Genomic DNA, 24,221 nt, shown 5'->3' on the forward strand with positions numbered 1-24,221 from the left:
ACTAAAAACACAAATTATGACATCAACCCACAATACACAAATAGTAACAGTTCTAAAACAAGGTTACGTGGGGAAAAAACTGCACAGTCCATTTAAAAATAAAAAAATAAGTGAAATCAACCTTAGGGTAAAGTGAGATGATAAGAAGAGCACAAGATCCCACAATGCAGACCAGTTCAACGCAATGACATTTCAACCTCTTTGATCATGCAATCAGATCAATGGTTAGAGAGACAGTAAAAGGTTGGATTTCTTTTATATTCGGTTGATCTTTGAAGGCTGGAATGAGGATTTGAAATGGCAATTATGAGAATGGAGCCAAGGCAGTCATTCATACAAAAATATTCTGGAACAAAATAGTTTTATTTTATGAGCAGCTGTTAATAGTTAGATAGCATGTCTGTCAAGATAATAATTGTTGCTTCTTTCCAAATTAAAAGCAGCACACTGAAGTGGCAGTTCTGAAATATGCTCAAGGCAACACTGGTAGTGAGCAGCTTGATTAAGTAATTTTTGACATACTAACATGTTCGTACTATATAGGTGTACTAATAATGACATGTACTACTAACTCCACAGAATGGATAGGTGGCCTGGACTGCACCTATACCGAGGAAGCAATGACAAGATGAATGTTTCATGCAATGTGAAGCTAAAATAAAATGGAAAAAAAAGTAGAACTTTAAATATGATCAGTGTTTTAAAGTCAATGTACAGACTAAATATTATCATTACGGTAAAACCCTGCTATGATGTGATAATGTGAATTCAGATAAAACGTGATTGGCTCCTTGCCACCTTTTTCCTCATTCCTAACCCCTAACATCATACAGGTATTTAATAATTAATGCACTGAGTACTGTGCTTAACTGTGGATAAATTAACTTCAAACAGAAGCCATCTACTGTTACTATTTTCTACATATCTAATACATGAAAACATTTTCTCCAGTCATCTACTGCAAAAGATTATTTTTCATTAACCTCACAATAACGCGGCCTGCATTTGAATTTTTGGACCCCATTTATTATATTATTGTGGAGTTTTACTGTGTAAGCAAGAAGCAACTCTTCATAGATGTACCAACAATATACCCAGTGCTTTTTTTGTAAATAAAAAGGTGCAGGAACTCACAACTTGTTAATCTTTTATTTCTTTCTTTCTTTCTTTCTTTCTTTCTTTCTTTATTTACCATTTTTTACTGGAGAAATAAAATATTTTTATGTGCTTCCCCTCTAAAGATGAACTTACTTCTGAGTAGACATGCATAGGATTGGGCTGTCAATCTCCACATCCCCTTCCTCCTAGCTACTTTTTCTACACATGGGCAAAAATACTGTACAGGTGCACTTGTAGTGTGTAGTATGTAGTGTGGCACTACTTCGAGGAGAGGAAGCAGTGAATGGATTCCGGAAAATGGCTTACATGAGTTCCATGTATTAAAATTACTCTAAGCAACTGTGGCAGTAAGAACAAAAAAGGAATTCTTACACGAGAGGGGTCCTTAGGTGCACATAGAAACAGCTACATTTGCAAACAATTCATTAAATATGATTTAATTCAGGTATCAGAATACTCTGTGTCTTTGGGAAGGCGCTTGGCATGCAATTGTATGTTCTCTGCTGCCCTGAGCAGCTGCTGTGCATTGCTGGAGAGGAGCTGCAAACGCTGGCTGGCGGAGGGCATGCTTGTGGGGGAAGGATGAGGAGGATCTCTGGCAAGGCTGGACAGCACGTTGTACACATGTAGAATCCCTTTTCACCTGCCCTCAGCATGTGAAAATGGGTGCAGATATATATATCTCTGCCAGGATTAAGAGCCCAATCCTAAGTATGTCTACTCTGAAGTAACTCTTGTTCTAGTTAATGGAGCTTACACCAAGGAAAGTGCCTAGGATTGCAGCCTAAGAGCCCAATCCTATGCATGTCTATTCAGAAGTCCACTTTAGTGAATGGGGCTTACTGTGGATAGGATGGCAGCCTCAGGGCCCAATCCTGTGCCTGTCTACTCAGAAGTCAGTCCCATTAGAGGCAGTGGGGCTTCCTCCCAGGAAAGTATGGACAGGATTGCAGCCTCAGAGCCCCTCCTGTGCCTGTCTACTCAGAAGTCAGTCCCACTAGAGGCAGTGGGGCTTCCTCCCAGGAAAGTGTGGAGAGGACTGCAGCCTCAGAGCCCCTCCTGTGCCTGTCTACTCAGAAGTCAGTCCCACTAGAGGCAGTGGGGCTTCCTCCCAGGAAAGAGTGGAGAGGACTGCAGCCTCAGAGCCCTTCCTGTCCTGTCTACTCAGGCTGCAAGGCTATGACACTTTCCTAGGAGTAAGTCCCATTGAACACAATAGAACTTACTTCTGAGTAGACATGCTTGGGCTCTCAGGCTGCAAGGCTATGCACCCTTTCCCAGGAGCAAGCCCCATTGAGCACAATGAGACATACTTCTGAGTAGACACGCCTAGGCTCGTGCTGCAGATTGGCACGGGGCTGCACCAGCCAGCTTCCTTCCCCTACTCCTCCGCCAAGCCAGTACCTGGGCGTTCCGTGGGCGCCACAGCCTGTCTCCCTGGCTGGCTGGTTGGCTATCTGACCGTCTTCCTCCTCGGTGTTGGCGCGTGTCCCCCGCGCCCTCCACTGGCTTGGAAGCTGCGCTGGGAAGCAGAGTGCATGGGGAGGCAGGCTGGGCTCAGGTGAGAGCTTGGGGATGGGGGCAGGAGGGGGTCGTTGTGCGGTCAGGCAGGGGCCAGGCGCCCACCCACCCTGCACACCCCAGCACCCACCCAGCGAATGCATCTATTTTGCTCCCCCCCTCCTGGAATGCCTCCAAAGAGGAGGGGCCCCTGCAAAAAGGTGCCGGAACTCTGTCCCCCCACGTTCCATTAGAAAAAAAGCCCTGAATATACCTAAATCTTATCTGCTTAAGGGCGCAATCCTAAGCCCTTATGTCAGTGCTTTCCAGCATTGGCATAGCAGTGCCAATGGGATGTGTGCTGCATCCTGCAGTTGGGTGTTACTCACGAGGCCTCCTCAAATAAGAGAATGTTTGTTCCCTTACCTCAGAGCTGCATTGCCCTTATGTCAGTGCTGGAAAGCACCAACATAAGGGATTAGGATTGCACCCTAAATCAAACAAACAAACCAGAAAAAAATTTGATGCACTGATAGTTTGTCAGCAGGCAGTAAATGGAGAAAAAAAGCTGATCCTCCCCTATGCGACATTCTTCTTTAAATATCACATGGGTGGGGATAAGAATTCAACTTCAACGAATGTGAGTATGAAACATTTATAATACGAGGGATATACTCTTCCTCACTTTTGTGAGACGCAAACATTTTTTAAATGGGTCCCTGACAATACGTGCAAGAACTGTGGGGGCAGACGGGATTGGGCAAAGAAATTTTTTATTTTTTAGAAGTTGAGGTGAGTTCCTCCTCAAAATTTTCCAACATACTGTACATTCGTGCTCTTGTATGAAGGGAACCATGATTACTAGTTTTTGTTAAGGAAAGGAGTGGGAGAGAATTAAGAGAGGGGGGTGAGAGATCATTCCACAGAATGCTGATAAACTATGTGGCCTGTTTGAGAGAAGTACATGTTTAGTTTGGAAAGACAAAAACTTCATATTGAGTCTAAGAATGAAACTGTGTGTGGCTGAGAGGCAAATGGCTACACATGCTGGGAAGCCAAGGACTAGGCCATTCACTGGGAAATGGAATGGGAGGATAGCTAGAAGACAGGAGAATTAAAGGACAGAGAACCAGCATTCATGAAAAAGGGACGAAGAAGGTAAAGAAACAGTTGGGTGAAGGATGGGTAGAGAAAGAAAAAGCTGAGGCAAAAGCAGTGAAGAGGAGCAAGAGATAAAGAAAGGAGATAAAAATAAATGAAAGGTAGCTGGGGAAAAGTCTCATATATGTAGCAAAATAGGTATGCGCTGTTGGTAGAAAGGGAATGCAACTTTAGTCCTGGAGGTTGGCGAGCAAAGAGGCAAGGTAAAGTGGTGAAAGCAGTTTCACACATTGAAAAGAATGGATTCTCAATGAGATAATTAGGAGTGAAAGGTTGAAAGTGATACAGCACACCTCCAATCAGTGGTTCAAGCAAAGCATAACTGGAAGCAGTTTCAGTAAACCTATGTATTCAAGAAAATCCGAGGGGTATCCCCATGTTATCTGGAAAGCAATCTATCTGTATGGGATCTTGAACTCCTTGTTCTCTCATAAGGTTTACTCAGGGCATTGCCTGGTTCTCAGAGAAAAGAATGAGCAGATGTTTACCCAGTAGGAGCACCTACAAGAGATCATGGTGACCTGCTAGATAAATAAGATTGCCAGTCTCAGAGCTATTTCTTTTACTCTCTATTGATAATGAAGAAAAGTTTAGGATTAGCTTAGACAGGTGCTTTGTTACCAATGTACACTATTTAGGCTGATGGAAAACAATAAATGAGGAACATGGGGAGAGGGGAGCTGCCAATAAGATTCTGAAATCTCTGAGCAGATCTGGGCACTTTTGTGTGTTACAGGAAGTTTAAAAGAACTGATAAAAAACCTGAGAGATTAATCACATAGTACTGGAATCCTTCAACTTTCCTCATCCGTTCCTCATCACTGCCATGCAATTTGCAGAGCTCTGAGAGGTTTTACACCCTGCCTCCAACTTCCCCATTCACCACCCCTCCATCTTGCACTTGAACCCTCTCTCTAACAGGCTTCTGCTGCTCTTGAAAGAACATCTCATTTCATGGGGCAGCCTCAGGCAAGCAACCGTCTCTCAGAAAGCAGTCCTGACTTGCCCAGTCCCTTGCACCGGCTTCTAGGTGCTGCAAACATTCGCTCCAACATGGGAGTAAGGGAGGCTGGAACAAGGACATGTCGGCCTCGCAGCACCAAATTCAGATCCAGCAGAGGTGAGCTCATGGCAGCCAGTGCAGGGGATTGGGAAGGGCATGCCCGGGCTTGGGAGAGGGGTGGGATCGGCTTTGTAAGAACGTAAGAGCCCCGCTGGATCAGGTCAAAGGCCCATCTAATTCAACTTCCTGTATCTCACAGTGGGCCAACAGATGCCTCAGGGAGCACACAAGACAACAAGAGACGTGCATCCTGGTGCCCTCCCTTGCATCAGGCATTCTGAGGTAGCCTACTTCTAAAATCAGGAGGTTGCACATACTCATTACGGTTTGTAATCTGTGATACACTTTTCCTGTGGAAATTTGTCCAATCCCCTTTTAAAGGCATCTAGGCTGGATGCCATCCCCACATCCTGTGGCAAAGAGTTTCACAGACTTATTACATGCTGGGTAAAGAAATATTTTCTTTTGTCTGTCCTAAGACTTCCAACACTCAATTTTAGTGGATGTCCTCTGGTTCTGGTGTTGTGTGAGAGGGAAAAGAACACCCCCCCATCCACTTTAACCACCCCCTGCATAATTTGGTATGTCTCAATCATGACCCCCCCCCCCACACGCCTTTTTTGTAGTCTGAGCACTTAGGCTGAAACCTAAACCCCTCCCCCAGCACGCCAGAGTTATACTGGGCTGCTTAGATTTGGATCCACGTAGCCCCATTGAGGTGGCATGACACAGCGTAAGGAGAAACAAATCCCCTTACTCCGAGTTGCACGGGACTCAACTCAAACCCTGCGCTGCATACAGCGCAGGTCACCTGGCATACCTGTTCCAGCGCAGGTTAAGATTGGGATGGTCATGCCTGTAACACTGGCCTGCCTGATAGGGCTGATGACTCAGGTAGCATATGGCTTTTAATTTTATTTCTATGCCATCCTTAAGGTGAAAAACTCTCTGGATGGCTTCAAATAACTAAGGGCCCAATCCTTTCCAACTTTTCAGTGCTGATGCAGCGATGCCAACAGGTCATGCGCTGCATCCTGTGGTGAGGGGATAGTCACAAAGGCCACTTCAAGGAACATTTGTTCCCTTAACTCAGGGCTGCATCAGTGCTAGAAGACTGGATTGGATTGGGCCCCAGGTGTAACAATAAACAACACCACATTGATTAAGCCAAACTCAGTAGCACTGCAAAAGCCAGTTCAATAACATGAATTAGAAGGCTAGAATCACCTGTTGCCAAGAGGACACAAGACTGTGCCAGATGAGCCACAAAGAAAGCCCTCCAAGGCTGATGTCAATATTTGGCAGTTTGGTATGGGAAACAATGATCCTTGAGGTATGTGAATTGTTTAGGACTTTACAGGTAATAACAATCACCTTGACTTGGGCCCGGGAACAGATTGGGAGCCACTGAAGTTTTCATGCTCACAAGGTTGGTGGAGAAGCATTGCTTCTTCACTGCTGTCACCAAGGAGGCATGTATGTGAGCTGTTCTGAGGGAAAACTGCTGTATAAATATTGAGGAGTACTATAGTACTACTAGCAGATTCATTATGTTTCACAAATACATACAAAATACACATTTTGGGAAGGGACAACAGTGGCAGTAGGCCACTCAGGAGGAATTTTAGCACACACTTCCTTGATTTTCTGTCAGCTATTCAGGTTCTGAGCACACTCAGAACTTTTCACTGTAGAGAGACAGTCCTTGGCTTTTGTTGGCCTGTTTGGCTGCCATTTTCCTCATTCTCTTCTGAAGCCTGGTAACTTCGGAAAGGTGTGGGAAAAGGAGAAGAAGGGAAAAAGTGGCTGTTGTGGAGGAACTCTCTTGGGCCACATGTTTCTAAGCTTTGTAAAACTCTTGTGAAAAGTCCAAGCTTTTTCTTAAGGTTCAGAAACACCCAAACTATTTTGACCTGAGATGGGTGGATTGCCTATCGCTACTACTGTTTGATACAGGCATCCTCCAAGCCTCAAGGATGCTGCTGGGCAAAGGAATACCCTCAAAGTCTCACACTGCAAAACCCTCAAAGTCTCACATGCAAAACCCTCAAAGTCTCACACTGCAGTCATGGTTTTTTTGTACCCCTTAATTTGGCCTCAGTAAGGGATTAGACGCCAAATTCATTAGGAAATCAGACTATGAAGTAATCATGGGAGTATGGAGGTGAAGGTGAGCCTCCACATCAATTACATTCAGACTGGTGCTCAATTAAAAAAATAAAGAATTTTCTTAAGAAGAAGTGGGATGTGTTCGCGCTTAAAAATCAATTACACTAAACAGAAAAATTAAAGTGCATTTTATTTTTCTACAGATCTGAAACAAATTAGAAACACCCAAAAAACTAATTTCAGTTTTGTGTAGATGCACAATCAACAGGTCTTGGAGTAATGTTTCTTAGCCCTCCACCAATTTGTATTGTTTTCTGAACATACACAGTAAAGTGTACAATTTACCTGATTCTAGATGTGCCAAATCGTTTACATTGACATTGCCCTGCCATCTAGTGGTTACTAGTAGTCATACAAGTAATGTACAATTAACCATACAAAGTTTCATAATTTACTTGCATTGATCCGACCTCTTTTGTTACACCCCCCCCCCATTTCTCTTTTACTATAAATACATATATTCCTAAATATATGAATATGTTATAAATCAACAACTTTTATAATGGGCAGAACTATATATTTTTTTTAAACTTCTTTTATTTTTTCTCTTCAGTCCTCCGTTTTCTTATCACAGTCTAACTCAGAAGATTCATGTATGTGTAACTTCATCAACCAGGATCTGCTGGTGCAAACTGCTCACATGTGTCAAGTATAAATATAGTATAGCAATGATAAATAGTGTTATAGGAAAGATTAGAAACAGTCTACAATGGTAGTGGCTTGGCCTCAGTCTGGTCAAGCTGACTGTGGGCTTGCAAGCTGGTAAGACAGTTGGGTAAAAGACGGCATGGAAATATTTGTAACAAGCATAAAATTCAGTTGCTGATCAGTTGATGTGCGTGTGGAGAATTAGCTAAGCTAGCAGAACAGGTGTTAAAACTGCAGAGCTAGAGACACTGCCAGGCAGAAAAAGAGAACTTGAATTTCTTTAACCCAGAGGTTCCCAAACTTACCATGGCCATGATGCCCTTCTTCCATGGCATCCCCTTCTTCCTGGCTCTGCCGGGCATCACCACCTTGAATTGCACAAAAACTTGAGCAATCCAAGATGGAGGTGCTCAAGAGAGCTGGGAAGAAGAGGCCATCAGGGGCATCCCACAGCAGTGAGTTTGCTGCGGTGCCCTCAGGTGCCTCAGGGCACAGTTTGGGAACCACTGCTTTTACTTGAACTGCTCAGAGGGAATGTGCAGGTAGAAACAAAGAAAAAAGAGACAAGAACAGGTGGAGACAATGACAGTAAGGTATATGACAATGACAATCTTGTCAATGATAGAGGGGTATAAAATGTTAAAACACAATTTAACATTTGTGCTAGCTAACACATTCAGCTGCCTCTGAGAGGCAATGTCCAACCTCGACATTTAAAGATCCAGTTGATGGCTTTTGAGAATAAATAATAATAATAATAATAATAATAATAATAATAATAATAATAATAATAATATTTATATACCACTTTAACAAAAAGTAGTTCACAATTCTTTGGTTTGCATAGCTAAACAAAGAATTAAATGGTTTATTTACTTATAAAGCAGAACATGTTTGCTTAAGGGTGCCTGTCCTCTAAGTTCAAGTCCTTCCCCTCTTCAAGCTCCAGGATGATGGAAAGCAAGAACTTCCAGGAATTAGGAAAGCATCTGGGTCACACTTGTATACTAGATGGAAACTTACTATATACTAACAGCTACAAGAAGATGCCTGTGTTTCCTGCTGCTCGCATGAAATGCTGTGAAGTGATTATGAAATGAAGAATGCATTTCCATATGAAAAATCAGGGAAGTGTTGACAATCCCAACCAGCTCCCTGCATTTATGGACAGAGGTTCAACTTGTATTTGACTATCCTGAGCTACCTGGAGCATACCTGGAGTATGCAGCTCAATTTGTGGGGGGAATTATTACCCAACAATTCCCCCCTGTGGCTAAGTGTGCTCATTTTATAAAGGGCTTTTTTTCAAAATCTCTGCTGCTGCTTACAGTATGGTGGCTGTGATGCATTCTTAGCTATATCAGGGAGGAAGGGGGTTTAAATGAGATTTCAGAATACCGGGTTAGATACCCAAGCATGAAAACAACTGATGTATTTTGAGAGTTTTCAGGGGTTGGGTTGTAAATGTTGCTACCCCATGTGTGCGTGAGAGGAGAAAGTATAGTTTTGAGATCTCTTAGCTCACAATATGTCTCAGCAGAGACCCAGTGTGTTGATGACAGCACACCAGGTATGCTATGGTATTTCATTCAGTCCAGGCCTTCAAATCCCTGTCATATATTTGCAAAACTTTCCTGTCCATTGCGGAATTAGTACCAGTTTGATATAGCAAGTCATAAACAGACACTTGTAGAATTCAAGACACAGAATGATGTAGTGCTGCCATCTCATGGTTTAACTGGAGACTAGCAAGAACACAGAGGCACAAGAACAGCTTCTTGTGTTATAATTGCATACAGTTTCATTTCAATAGTTGTATCTGAACGTGCATCTTTTTCAGTATAGGAATTGAATTGTTGCTTACTTTTTTAAGTACAAGAAAACGTAACAGGAGGGGCATGCAAAAATATTTTTCTTACCTCCTTCCTCCAATTGGTTTTCCGTAAGCCAATCAAGCATTTCTTATGCGAATACACTTGCATCAACAATAAAGTCCAACCTTGGCATCCACGGGGGTTCTGTTCCAGGAACCCCTGCAGATACCGATAATGAAATCCATGGGTGGGGCTCAGCATCTGTGCCCAGGAGGTGGTCTGAGTCCCAAGGAGGCTGTGCATGGCTTCCCGGGCCTCAGAAGGCTTCTGAAGGTTCCCCAGAAAGCATTGGAAGCACACTTTTGGTTTTTGCAAAAACCAGAAGTGCATTTCCTAGGCCTTCTAGGGGGCTTAAGAAGCCTTCTGAGGCCCAGGGAGCTGCACGTGGCCTCCCTGGTTCTCAGAACACCACCCAGGTGTGATCAGAAGATCCTTCTGGTCATGTCCAGGAAGTATATTGATTGGGACCTGTGGTGAGTCAAATCCACAGGTCCCATATCAGCATATAAGGAGACATGACATGTGTCTTTTTTGTGCAAAAATTTAAAAAGAAAACAAAATAAAGCAAAACTAAGCAACATGTTGCAAAAATGGGAATATACTGCCATTTTTTGGCAAATCCTTCACTGAATGACCAAACTCCTGCTTCCTGCATTAACAGCAGCGCAGAGCAGAGCGCTGTTCCCAAGCAGCGCAGAGCAGCTGCAAGCCACTCCGGTCTCCTAGGATTTATGCCACCTCCGGTGGTGGCGCAAGTTCGTGGAGACCCATTGGGGCTGTGGTGACTTACCCAGGGGCAAGAGGAAGAGTTTTCGCTTACCTTCGGCTGAGCCATTTTGGGCCCCTATCTTGCACTGGATACAGCGCAAGATAGGATTGTGCTGCATGACAAACTGAAAGGAAACACATTACTACGTCTCTTTCTACTGGGTTTTCACCAACACATTTAAATGCCTGCCAACTAGGCAAGAGGCAAGTCACGGTGGTTCTCTTACACTGAACAAGGGGATACAAACTCTCCCTACTAATCCTAGCACTGCATCTCTCCTAGTGGCTGTTTGCTTGCAGTTTTCCTGTGTTTGTTTTTAGATTAAGAGTCTTTTTGAGGCAGTAAAGCATCTTCAGGCAGAGGAAAGGTTACAAGCATTTCCGTTTGCCTGAAGTTTGCCTTTTGAGTACTCTCTTCATCAGAGCGTATGACTTTTGCCCAAATGCCAAACTATTGAGATCCTCATCAGAGGCTCTGCTTTGAGGGCTGCAGTGAGACGAAATGGGTAACAAGGGACAGGGTCTTCTCAATTACAGCTCCCCATCTCCAGAACTCCATTCCTTTCTCCATCTGTCAGGCTCCCTCTTACTTTTCCTTACTATTAGAAAACCACCATACTGATTTTTTTCTTTGGATATTCATTTCTTATAAAATGTGCTACTGAATTGGATTGTTTATGGCCCAATCCTATCCAGGGGCAACACACAGCATGCAGTGGCACTGACAGAGCTTGTGCTTCATGCTCTGGGCCATCTGAGAACTAGGTAGCCCAGGAGAGGTAAGTAGACATTTTTTACTTACCTCCTCATAGGCTTCCTAGTCCCTGATGGGTCTCTTCAGGCCCATGCCAGATGGAATAAGTCTGAAGAGCTTCTGGAACCAGGACTTGGTTAAGAAGGGGAGATAACATGTGTGGTTGCCACTGGGATCCATCCCCCCCCCCACTCCCAGCTTGCTCCCCAGCCCTGCCACCACTGCTGGAGGTTCCGTGGCCTGCCACTAGCAGTAGGGAGCATACAAGCTCCTGTGCTACTGATAGCAAGCTGCAGAACAGTGCAGCTGCTTTAGCGGTGGCAGAAGCTGCCTAATGCTGATAGATCACTAGATCTGCCAGCATAAGGCCTGGATAGGATCAGGCTGTAAATTAAATAATGGTCATTGGCAACTTTTGCCTCCTGCATTGAAAGTTTCTTTTCCTTTCAAGAAAGCACTTGACAGGAAAATAAAACTTTCTAGACAAAACCTTTTTCTAGCACCTTGTGGAATTCATAGTAGTTATTGTCTCATCATTGCCTATCCACACTAATAGACAGAATCCTTTGTGGGTTGGTAGGTGTGTGCGCTCCTTTTTAACTCCTGGCAATACAGGCCTGCAACTCTTCTTCTTCTTCTTCTTCTTATTATTATTATTATTATTATTATTATTATTTGCAGGACTCTTTGCACAAAAAGATCCTTAACAAGGCAATCAAGTCTCCCATAGCCTGCAGCAGAGTGTCTGTTTACACAGCAAAGAAGGGGTTCTTAATGAGGTAATGGGTCTCCAGTAACTTGCACAATCTGGCAAAAGCACTAGATGGGGCTGAATGTTCCCATAAGAACTGAATTGAGTAGAGAGATCAGAGACACCTGAAATGCCTCAAATGTGCCTGAAGACCTCCCATGACCATACCATGGGATGCTTATTTATCACTGAGGAGTTAAACCTTCTCTGCCCCAAACCACAGAGTACAGACATCCTTATTCAGTGGTAACCCTGCAGATTAGTCAGCTTTCAGTGTGACAGGAGTACAAAACAAAACTGAGAGGAAAAAAAGACTACAGGAATCTTCCCATCCACAGGTTAACCATCCTTACTGAAAGGGACTTCTCTTCCAAGGAAGGAGGTTAAAAAAAAAAGCTTTGTTTCTAGGACCATCTGACACCATTTTCTTAGAACCAGTACAGGATTCATACCAATGGTTGTTACTGCAGAAATAGAAAAGAAGAAGGAGCCAGCAAAGTCCCATCTGCCCAGACTGGAATTTCCCCTCAGGATAAGCCCGTTCTTGTAGGCCTGGACGATACCCTGTAAAAAGATAACAGGGAATATGAGAGTTCATGTCCCAAAGGCAACTATTCAGCCTACATTGTCCATCTAGCCGGCATGATGTGAATTTGGATGCCACTTCAAATGAAAACGTTCCAACAGAGCTTTCAACAAGGTGACAGAAGGACTTTGCATTCATATATGTTCTGCAATAATGCAAACCATGATCATTCAGTGTGCTTATGGAAGAAGCACAACTGATACTCATATATGAAGATGGAAAAAATTTCCAAAAATAGAGCCAGTGCATACATAGCACTGGTGTAGCACAGCTTTCTCTTTTTTAATTCATTCACTCTTTAAGATCATGGAAAGGCAGTCACAACATCCAAAATGGACCAACTCATCACTGGGAACCCAGAGCTTCCTTAGAAACAAGCTCCCTGTTGATTTTAAGCACACACAGGGTCAACTAGACATTACATAGTAGAGGCATGCAGATGCTGTCATCATTGGGCAGCTGCTGAGGGCTAAGAGCTCTCAGAAGGGCCCAGTGCTGATCCCTGAAACCACTCATGGACCCATAGCCTCATGTGGTGGTGGTGGAGTGGCTCTCAGGGTTCACAGAGGGAGGTTTATTGAGATGCCTCTGGAACCCAGAGCCAGTACTGTATACAGTTTTTACAGTACTGTAAAAATTTTACAGTTTTGGGGGTTTCTTTGCTTTTCTAATGAAATGTGGCTGCAAGAGGCTGCCAGTTCGAGTACTGGAGAGATGGGAGAGGAAGATACTTAACATCAGAACTGATGTCAAGCATGTGCCAAGTTCTAGAAATTAGCAAAGAACCTATTACTGACACAAGATGCTAGGCTGACCTCTTATTCAAGGAGCTGGGAAGAGTGCCAGATGAGTAGATAGCAAACAAGAGTTGCAGTCTGGTGACCCTTGTAGTGGAAACACGCAAGATCCTTTCAGGAGATAGGTGTGGTGTCAACAGTGGACCCTTTCCCAGACAGGTCTGAGAATTATGGGGTCAAAACCTACACTTTTAGCAGTGTGTGTGCTGCACAGCTGCAGCCACTAGAGGTAACAAGGTCTTCAAAGATAAAAGCAGCACCTGGTGAAGGGAGAGTGTGTGAGTAGTAGAAGGTTGGAGGGAGAATTGGCTAGCTGACTAATGTATTGACTGACCTGGCTAATGAACTGAACAATGAACTGGTTAACTGTCTAACAGACTGATTTGACTGGCTGGCTGAGTGACTGACTGATGGACAGGTGAATGGGCAACTGCGGACTACTGGAACTGTGATGGTTGGAGACTGCTGGTTGTGGAGGGGGGGGGAACTAATTAGCTTAAAAGTGGACTTAACTTCTCTGGAAAGACTGGCGAGGAAACTTGGGCAAAACACCCCCCCCCCCGCACCCAAGCACCTCTCCAACCCAGAAATGGGAGTTTGTCCCAAATGTGCTTGCACTGCTGAATTTTTTTATGTAATTCCACTTTCCAACAGGGGAGATATCTGTAGGCAGCAGGAAAGCATAACTTTCTCATTCTCGTTTTAGCCCCATTGGCCCAGAACAAAAACAGTATGAAAGAATTTTGCTTCACCAGCTAATGAGAGCTGCGCTTAGAGGACCTCCATCATCACAGTGCTTGGAAGCCCAGTAGCAGCAACCCTCTTGGGTTCTTCAGACTGTAGCTAGTCTTTCTGTAGGCTTATTCTCAGGGAGACAAGCTATCACCATCCCTGTAGGCAATTTACCTCTCGGGTTGAAGTTATCTTTTTAGCATGTTTGTTGTAGCTCCATGGGCAAGAAAGTCACTTACTTGCTTATGGAGCTACTATATACATGCTAAAAAGATAACTTCAGCCTGAGAGGTAAAGTAAGTGACTTCCTATTTCACTGGGCATGAGTTTTTTTTTAACTTCCCTATACCCACATATCAAGATCAGTAATGTACAGAGTGAGTCTAAATGCTACAAAACTTAATCTTAAAAGCAGATTTTGCAATGAGTAGTGGGAAACCCTGGCCTCTGAGCGGCCCGCTTGGAGGCAGGCTGTGCAGCATGGCCTTTCCCAGTTTGAAGAGACACTTGGCCAACAGACTGAGGCAAAGAGGCAAAGAAGGAAGGTCCATAGCCAGGGAGACAGACCAGGGACAGACTGCGCTTGCTCCCAGTGTGGAAGGGATTGTCACTCCTGAATTGGCCTTTTCAGCCACACTAGACGCTGTTCCAGAACCACCATTCAGAGTGCAATACCATAGTCTTTCGAGACTGAAGGTTGCCAACATAAATGTGCTTAATAATCTTTCCTCTTCTTTGTATCCCTTTAAGCTCTGGGAACTGTACAAACCCTAATAGTTGCTACTAAACATCACATTAAACATAAAGTGAAACAACAGCCAGTGACAATTTGTAACCAGTAGACACATACAGTCCCTGTGCAAGAAACTGTTTCCTTCCTAAGGCATGTTATTTCATATCCACTGATAAGAAAGACACAAGCACCCATTTATATCTATCAATTATATATGCTGCCAAGAACCACCAATGGCTGCGGTGGGTGGGGATCAACCCATTGGGGAAAAAACCACTTTGGTGTGGCAAATGAAAATGCAAATCCACTTTAAAGATCAAGTGAGACAAGACATTAAAATTGTACCTTCACCCAAGCAGCAGTTTGGCCAAGGAAGGAAGCCATTGTTTGCACTTGTGGCAACTTCCCTCCAAGTACAAACATCAGGGCAGGGCAGGGGAATTTTCAGCAGGTCTGAAGTGCTTGCATGTATGCAATGGAATGGCCCCCATGACTGCTACTGAAAACCAAACTACACAGGTGAATGTAAAAGTGCATGTATCATTCCTTCTGCTGTGACCCAAACAAAAAGTAGCAGCTTCATTCATGGTATGCATGTACAAATCCATAACTATTGTAGTAGTTTTAACTTTCTAACAGTGCAGTCCTGAGCATTTAACTTACACAGTAGCAAGTCCTACTGCATTCAATGGTTATGACTGTAATAAAAGTGCATACAGCTATAATCAAAGTCACGTCTGAAATCAATGTTCCTTCTTATAAAAAAAAACTTACTGTTGAGTACCAAGTTATGGGGGAAGTGGGGTGGGTTTTTTTTTAAGTTAGTTGGACCTTGTCCTCCTAAAATGAGATATATTACTTTCTTTTCCTGATCAAGACAGATAAACAACAACACTCAGGGGGATGAATATCTTAAGACAACTCTTCAGGTACATAGGTGAAATATAATAAAGTGCTAATTAGCTCCTTATCAGAGCTTCTGTACCTGAGGAACTCTTCTGTCCCACACTGATAACGTGAAGTTGAATAAAGTTTGTGAGGTTACACAAACAAGGCGAACTGGAAAGCCAAAGGTGTCAATTTCATAACCACTTTGGTGAACCAAGTTCCTGATATGATTAGTTAGTTTCACAGCAGGCTCTTTCAACCTCCTCTTTCATCTGAAACTGCAACATGGGGGTGCTAACTATACACAGCCACCTCCAAGAAACACATCTATACACAACTTTCTCACAGCTATCCACAGGTAACAAACCACCTCCCAGGTCCAGGATGCACAGAAGCACGCCTGCGTCATTAAATCAAAAGACAGAAGCTGCTTCCCCAATTTTCCCTCTCTCAGAATGAAGTTTGTGGCTGTGAAGGCATGCAGAGATATCTGTTTTGGCCTTGGCTTCTTGCAGTGCTGTGGGAAAGCATTTGCGCCTGCTTATTCTCATCTGTTTCTCCTGTGGATGAAGCGAGTCCAGGCATTAGTCTCAAGAGTTTTTCCCCAGAGACATGACAGAAGTGGTTAGGGTGACCATTTGGCTTCCCAATTGCCAACCCAAGAAGCAATTGGAGGCATGACTATAGATAAAAAGAACTATTCTAAAAAAAAGGGGGGGACTGTTATTATTAGATGCAGTTTCTGAAGATATGAAGGTAATATTCTCATGGATAAACCTGCCCATAATAACAAACATTAAACACTTTAGAACATTAAAAACATTCTGAGGATTAGAAATTGTGCACAAACAGCATCTTCTGAAACATGGTACTAAAAGAACACATGTAGGTTAATTTTTGCCCTGTAATCAGGGAAGAATTAGTACAGCGGTTACCCGTCTAATACTGAGTCACATCATAGATGTGGCATGAGTTTGAAGAATGTGGCTAAATTGCTTCCTTTCGCAACATGTGAGTTGATGTAATGTGAATTATTTCTATGAACAGAGTTACTAACCCAAGTGGTAAACATCCTGTAAACATTGTTATGAAATTGTAATATACCTTTAAAATCTTGACAAAGGCATGACATTTGGAAAATCTTATGCCGTTCTCGAAAGTACAGCATACAGAAGGGTCCATCATGCACAATATCCTATGTCTCCATCAGGAGACTGCATGAAGCTCAAGATTTAAATGTAAATAAAACTCCATTTTTGCACTACAGTGAAGGACTTGGTAGCAGAGCAGAGCAGATACCTGCATGGATGAAGGCCCTAATTAGTTCTACCATCTCCAGTTAGAATTAGGGAAGCAGTCTGCTAGTGAGTCTGGAATCAGCTACCAGCAATTGATTAGACTGCGTCAGCTTCTTACATCCTCTTTCTTTCTTTTTGACCCTCACTTGTACATGTGACATTCTAAATATATGCAAGATCAACAATTATGTGCCTCTACTTAAAATACCACATCCTGAATCTTCAAATTTGTCTGACAAGGACTAAAACTGAAGTATTAGCAGACATGTTACATGACAAACTATTTGTTGCTCAGCGGATAAGGATTCTAAGGGCTTTTCCACACAGCATATTGTCTTGCAATAAATGCTAACTCATTTGTTATGTGAAATCAATCTGATTTTTCTCAGGGAAGCACTTGTTATGGACACCTTTAATTTAATTCAAAGTTCTTATGGGCACCTATTGGAGATTGCTTAAGATGCATCACTTGTCACTACTCACAACATAATGCTCTGGGGGTTGAGTGTTTCCCTGCTGTTGCTGAGTATTCCAGTACAGGAGTTCTCGGCTATAAAAATAAGGTTAAGTTGCATTCCCCAGAGCAATGTCCCACACCTATATCTCTCCACTTTTCCTCCATCCATTACCTTTGAACTAGATGTCATATTGCTGTCTTTGAATTGGGACTTGGGGAACTGTTAAACACTACTTGGGCACACTATCACTACTAATTTATAATGGTAAGCAATACTAGTAGAGCAACTACTTGAAGATAGGAGAGTTCTGGAGATTTAAATATGTCCCATCAGAAATAACTTTTTCCTTTCAGTTTCATGATCAAAATGAGGTGAATATTCCTGCTCAGGGAGTCAAGCCCTTCAAGTTCCTGTAGCATTAGTCATCAAGTCATCAGAAGTCATAAAAATAAGATCCCAGAAACCATAGAACCATGGGGTTGGAAGAGTCTATCAATTTCAATAACAAGTCCTCTCTTCTGCCCCGAAGGAACATAGGAAACTGCCTTATACTGAGTCAGATCATTGGTCCATCCAGCTTATTATTGTCAATAATACAATAATTGACAATATTATATTATAAGACTGGCTTCCCAATGTTTCAGACAGGAATTTTTCTCTTCCCTAAATGGGATGGAAAAGGGCACCATCTCCATACAAAACATGCAACCTGCCATTTGAGATGTAGCTCCTCCCCTCAAATTCTTCCAAAGTCTAAGGGACACACTACAGTCTTCAGCAGACAAGCTACAAACAGGCACCAGTTTCATGTGCAGAGTGCAGAGTTCATGTGTGTGTGGAGGGGGAATTAATATTCCCCCTCTCTGCCATTTTTGCATACTCCCAAGCAGTTAATTGTCCCTGAAGTGGCTATTTCCACAAACAAAGGACAGTTTTGGCATAACAGCACAAGGAGGGAAACAGAAAACCCCTCAAAACCTTTCACCACACACCCATATTGGATCACACATTGACAGCTGTTTGGGGGCTAAAAAGGTCCCCTTTCAGTCTCCTTCCTGCTTTAAGTCTATCTCTTAGATAGTTTTAATGCCGCATGTTGCTTGGCCCTTAGTCACAGAAGCCAGATCGAACTGTGCCATAGGCAGAAAACTGACAAGGTGCATTATCAGAGGCTTCCAGGTGACACAAGCAAGTGAGCCACACCTGTAATTTCTATTATCAAAAGATTTTCAATTCTTTGTCCTGTTGTATTGATCCACTTTCTATAAATGTTATCCTTCCTCATTGACTCATTCTGGTGTTTGTTATTTTTATATACCAAATCGCATCTGAAACCTCACTTATACTGAAAGTGCTGCGCCTTTGTGTTTATCCTGTAAAGCAGGTAGAACACATTAGGTGGTACATCAATAATCCTTTTGCGATTAAATGCAGGCATTAAACGCAGGCGGATTCATGTGAAATACATAACAAGGCTTAACACCTTGATATCCCACCTTAGCTACTTATCTCAAGGACCTCTCTGAACCCAAACACCCCAAGAGAGCTAAGTTGCTCTTTAAATCTGTTATGCTGGCAGAGACCAGCAAAATTCTTCTTTTCCAGTAAATATTTTCAGGTCTTCCACCATTTCCTCTGATACATGAGAGAGGGTTTAGGTTTCATAGAACATAGAAGAGCCCTGCTGGATCAAGCCATAGGCCCATCTAGTCCAGCTTCCTGTATCTCACAGTGTCCCACCAAATGCCCCACAGAGCACACAAGACAGTAAGATACAACCTGCATCCTTGTGCCCTCCTCTGCATCTGGCATTCTGAGGTAATCCACCTTTAACATCAGGAGGTTGCACATACCGGTCACGGTTTGTAACCCATGATGAACTTTTCCTCCACAAATTTGTCCAATCCCCTTTAAAGGCATCTAGGCAAGATGCCATCACCACTTCCTGTGGCAAGGAGTTCCACAGATAGTTAACATGCTGAGTAAAGAAATATTTTCTTTCGTGAAAAGAATTTTTTTCTTTTCTCCTAACTTTCCCAACACTCAATTTTAGTGGATGTCCCCTGGTTCTGTTATTATGTGTGAGGGAAAAGAGCGTCTCTCTAGCCACTCTATCCATCCCCTGCATAATTTTGTATGGGAACAGCCATAGGGTGCCAGGACTTCTTTTTTTTTTTAATTACAGATGCTTGGTCAGTCCTATTCATAGTTTTAATACCTTGGTAGTGTTCAAAGTGTTACACATGCAGAACTGCAGTACTACAACTCTACAGCTCAGCATTATGTTTTCTGTTGCAGATGGAGAGCTGAAGCCAAAGCCAGGGCTATCCCAGAAGTTGAGAGGCAAATGCATTCAGTGGCAGAAAGTGTGGTACTGGGCAACTTTTAAGTGGAAGTTGTCACAGATTTAGCATGGGAATGCAAGTGTCTCTGTTAATCTCAGTATAGCAGTAGCTATACAGCTCAGCAAGCAGTAGCTGTTTGCTGGTGTCTGTCTTCTTTAAGACTGTGAACCTACCCTTGGGACAAGGAACCATTTGTTCATTTATTTTGTTACGTTAAGCATTTTGTGAACTTATTGAACAGAGAATTAATAAGAATAATATATTCTTATACAAGTTCATCCTGCTATGTGGGTGAGGAGACACTTTTTCAAGAGATGCTCCTCTTACATTTAGCAGAAGAGTACCTGTCCCTCTTCACTCCCACACCTGATCTTTTCTAGTGGGCATGCTGGTGCCTTTTCTGCATCTCTTTTTATATTGTGGGCCCTTTTGAAACAGGGTGCTATTTACTGTAATTATTTGATTTTGTCTGTAAACTGCTTTATGAGCCTTTTGTTGAAAAGCAGTATATAAATGTTAGTAAAAATACGTTTTTTTATGATAAATTATCATGCACACATCACAAGCTGCAACTCACTCTATGGCACAACAGCAGTAATCAAAGATTACTCAAAATAACTGGAAAACTCATAAAATAATTGGCTGATTGGAGAGGCACTTTAAATTCTGATACTATTCTACTGTTAGCCTTTATTGGGATGAAGACTGCCATTCTCAGGAGATTAGCTGCCTTACTCGCCTCCTCTCTCCAACTGTGCAATTTAATGTATGTCTACTCAGAAGTAAGTCCCATTGTGTTCAATGGGGCTTACTTCCAGGAAAATGCATATAGGATTGCTGTCCAAGAGTCGCAGTCCAGCTTCTCCAGTATCTTCCATGATCTCCTTGGCAAACCACTCCAGAACTCCAGTCTATTGTAACTAATTATTTTACTTCTGCTTTGTCTGCAGAGCAGTGGGTTGACCTGATGTTGCAAGGTCTGTTTTTGCCACACTCAAACAATGTGCTTTACTTAGAAAGCAAAAGCGTGTACTCAGGATCTCTCAACAGCTCCATATTGCTTATCTTTGCTTAAATTGAGCTTATCATTCAAAAGCTCTATATTGCTTTTGAATTTCAGAAGTGCCATGGTGGATTTAACCAAGGAGTAGTCTACCATTCTTTGCAAGAGTCCTATGAACAGCCAGATGCTTGGTGGACCATCAGAAATTGAGGAGAGTGCTTTCTATGCACCACCAGAATACCCTACAGTTTCTTCCTTAAAAGTTTGAGTATAGTAATTCAGCATTGTCTCAGACCTGCAGCCTGCTTCCCTGATCTCTGCAGGAAGCTTCCCTATTGCAGAATCTTTATGGTGGGAGCTCTCACCACCTCTCCTTCCAAATGACAGTGGCACTTCTGTCTTCACCTACATGCTTCACTAGCTCCAACTTTCTGCAGGCAGACAAGAGTTGAACAGTTTACAGCCTGCCTTCTTTTGGCCTCTTGTTCTTCCTCCTTTCTCTGCTGCTTCTCCATGAGCTGCATAACCCAGTCAACCTGAAAGCGTTCATGCAACTGCACCCAAACCAGGCAGTTCTCCAAGGGCTTAATTTCTCCCAGTCAGATTTAGGTTTTCAGTGCTGAGATCAGCCTTGGAAGAAAAGCCTGCCTCGGAGTGGGCACAGCGCCTTTCCTCCAACCAGGAGGTCTACCACAACCATCCCTACAGCCAGTGGCGTAGCTAGAGGGGGTGCAACGCACTAGGTTTTGCAGGGAGCCACATCGCAGCGTGCAAGCGGCCCCTCGCCTTCGGAGCATTCGCCTCCGCGTGGCTCCTTCGCCCCCAATGGCTCCAAAGGGGAGGGGCCGCTTGCACGCTGCGGTGTGGCTCCCTGCAAAACTTAGTGCTTGGCACCCCCTCTAGCTACGCCACTGCCTACCCGAGAAAGAGGTGGCGGGAGAGATAAGGACACCAGGGGGCTTTCTGGAGCCCCTTCCCTTAAGCGACGCCCCACTCCATGTCCTCCCCCCCCCAGTTCCCCAGGCTCTAGCGCCCCCGGCCAGTACCTCCACGAAGCGCTCGAGGGCCTCCCTCTTGAGGCACGTGTGGTTCTCCAGCAGCTGCCACTTCTCCCACTGCAGCTGGCGCGCCGAGTCGCGCTCTGCGGGCCCCTCGAGCGCCCGGAACGCGGCGCTGCCCAGCAGCAGGTAGGTCAGGTAGGCGAGCAGGAGCAGCGGCGTGCAGGGAAGCCGCCCGCAGCGCCCCGACGGCGCCCTGCACTGGCTCTCGCCGCCGCACATCTCCCGCCTCGTCTGGCTGGCTGGCCGGCCGCCGGAGGCTCCAGCTCTGGCCCTCGCCCGCGCCTTCCACGGGGAGGAGTTTCGGCTGCGCCCCGGCCTGGCACACGTCGCCTCCTCCTCCTTCTGCAGGCACTGGGCGCCCTCTTCCTTGCCAGCCGCACCACAGCAGCCCCAAGAACAGCAGCCTGAAAGGGGAGAGACAGGTTGGTTCTCACCGTGGCCTGGCCACTTAGGGGGTCAAGAGTCAGCCCCGCAAGACTAGAGGAAGTTAGTTCTCTTTCAAAGGACTGTACCTTTGAGCATGTGCAGAGTTTCTTGCCCGCAGGGGTAGTGAGCTGCCCATCCCTATGTGCTACTCAGGAGTTCCCACTTCAAGGGTGTGACTTCAACTCCGTACCTCTCCTTTGAGACGCAGCTTCAGAGCTATGCGGCTTTTTCTTCAAATTCAAGGGTATACAGGTGTGGCTAAGTTGGGGGCAAGTGGCAACCCTTTGGGGCCAAGGCAGGGCACTCGCACGGAGTCCCCCACTTATCAGGCAACCATGGCAACTGCAGCCATGGTGAGCGAGATGCCTGTGATGCACCCAGAAATAGTTGGTGGTGAGGTTTTGGTGGTCGCTGCCAACTACTTCTGGGAAGCCCATTTCAGGCCAAACAGTCCCAGGGGAGTGTAAGCAAGACCACACTCTGCTCGCCATGCTGCCCCCCTAGGCTGCCAGATGCTGGCTGCACCAGCAGGAAATCCACCCACCATCCCCAGAGAGTGGTGCTCAGTGTTACTACATAGGCAACATTGCCCTAAGGCCAGCCCTGGTTGGTGGTTATTTTTGTAGATTTGCTGCCTTCTCTCTTACTAGCATAAGTAGTCCATCAGATATCAGGGTGGGTGGATGGATGATCACTCTGAAGTAGAAAGAGAATATTCACTTCGACATCACATGTCCTTGGGGCTCAGTGTCCAAGCAGGTGATGGGCCTTTCCTCTTGTAAGTATTTAAGATTGCAGCCCAAGGCCATGGTGCCAGTTGTGTGAACTGACAGAGCTGCTTCAGGTCATAGACAAACTTGTTAATAGCAGCCATCCAGGATTGCTCTAAACCAGTCAAATGGAATGTTTTGATTTTCATTTTCTGTCCCTGATTTGTGTGACATTTTGTGTTGAATGACTGGCTGTGACACAGAGTAGCAGGAGTTAGGGCTAGGCCTACAAACGAAGCATGCAGCAAACCACATGTTTAAACATCCTCTTCCACCACAGGAGACCTGGCCAGGTGGGTGGTAGGGTAGGGCAAGTATTCAGCAGTCACTATTCAGGAGTGCAAATTCTCATAGCCTGCAAACAGATCTGCTGATAGTATATGTAGATATTATAAATAGTGTCGGAACAGTAGAGTGCCTTGTTGCCTCTAAATAACCTAGGCCAGTGGTTCTTACACATTTAGCACCGGGACCCACTTTTTAACATGAGAATCTGTCAGGACCCACCAGAAATGATGTCCTGACCAGAAGTGACATCAAGCAGGAAAATTTTTTAACAATCCTAGATTGCAATGCTACCCGCACTTACCCAGGAATAAGTCCCATTGGCTATCATTGTTAAACAAATATACATAGTAGCTTGTTAAAAGTACAGGTCTGTAACATTTCCCCAAATGCAGTCATGTATCAGTCTAATATATTAAAAATAAAAAATTGAAATGAATGGGGACCCACCTGAAATGGACTCGTGACCCACCTAGTGGATCCCAACCCACAGTCTAAGAAACACTGACGTAGACGCAACATAGAAATGTGCCCATGGCAATAGCTTTCTTGTTCAGTCTTGTTCCCTGGCCTAAACGGTGCCACATAAGAACAGCCCCACAGGATCAGGCCATAGGCCCATCTAGTCCAGCTTCCTGTATCTCACAGCGGCCCACCAAATGCCCCAGGGAGCACACCAGATAACAAGTGACCTCATCCTGGTGCCCTCCCTTGCACTGGCATTCTGACATAGCCCATTTCTAAAATCAGGAGGTTGCACATACACATCATGGCTTGTAACCTGTGATGGATTTTTCCTCCAGAAACTTGTCCAGTTCCCTTTTAAAGGCATCCAAGCCAGATGCCGTCACCACATCTTGCGGCAAGGAGTTCCACAGACTGACCACACGCTGAGTAAAGAAATATTTTCTTTTGTCTGTCCTAACCCTCCCAACACCCAATTTTAGTGGATGTCCCGTGGTTCTGATGTTATGTGAGAGTGTAAAGAGCATCTTTCTATCCACTTTATCCTTCCCATGCATAATTTTGTAT

At 44.2% G+C, this 24,221-nt stretch overlaps 1 protein-coding gene across 1 annotated transcript in view; it reads right to left on the reverse strand.

Moving 5' to 3' along the window:
- KCNK17 (potassium two pore domain channel subfamily K member 17) overlaps positions 1-21,927 on the reverse strand; it is a 36,061-nt gene extending 14,134 nt beyond the window's left edge. The window contains exons 1-2 of the mRNA XM_066623215.1: positions 21,694-21,927; positions 12,260-12,371 (exon numbers count right to left, since the gene is read on the reverse strand). Coding sequence (XP_066479312.1) covers positions 12,260-12,371; positions 21,694-21,927 — 346 coding nt within the window. The remainder of the gene's footprint in view (positions 1-12,259; positions 12,372-21,693) is intronic.
- Between the last annotated feature and the right edge of the window lie 2,294 nt (positions 21,928-24,221).

This window comes from Tiliqua scincoides, chromosome 1 (genome assembly GCF_035046505.1).
Source record: "Tiliqua scincoides isolate rTilSci1 chromosome 1, rTilSci1.hap2, whole genome shotgun sequence".
NCBI classification, from domain to species: domain Eukaryota; kingdom Metazoa; phylum Chordata; class Lepidosauria; order Squamata; family Scincidae; genus Tiliqua; species Tiliqua scincoides.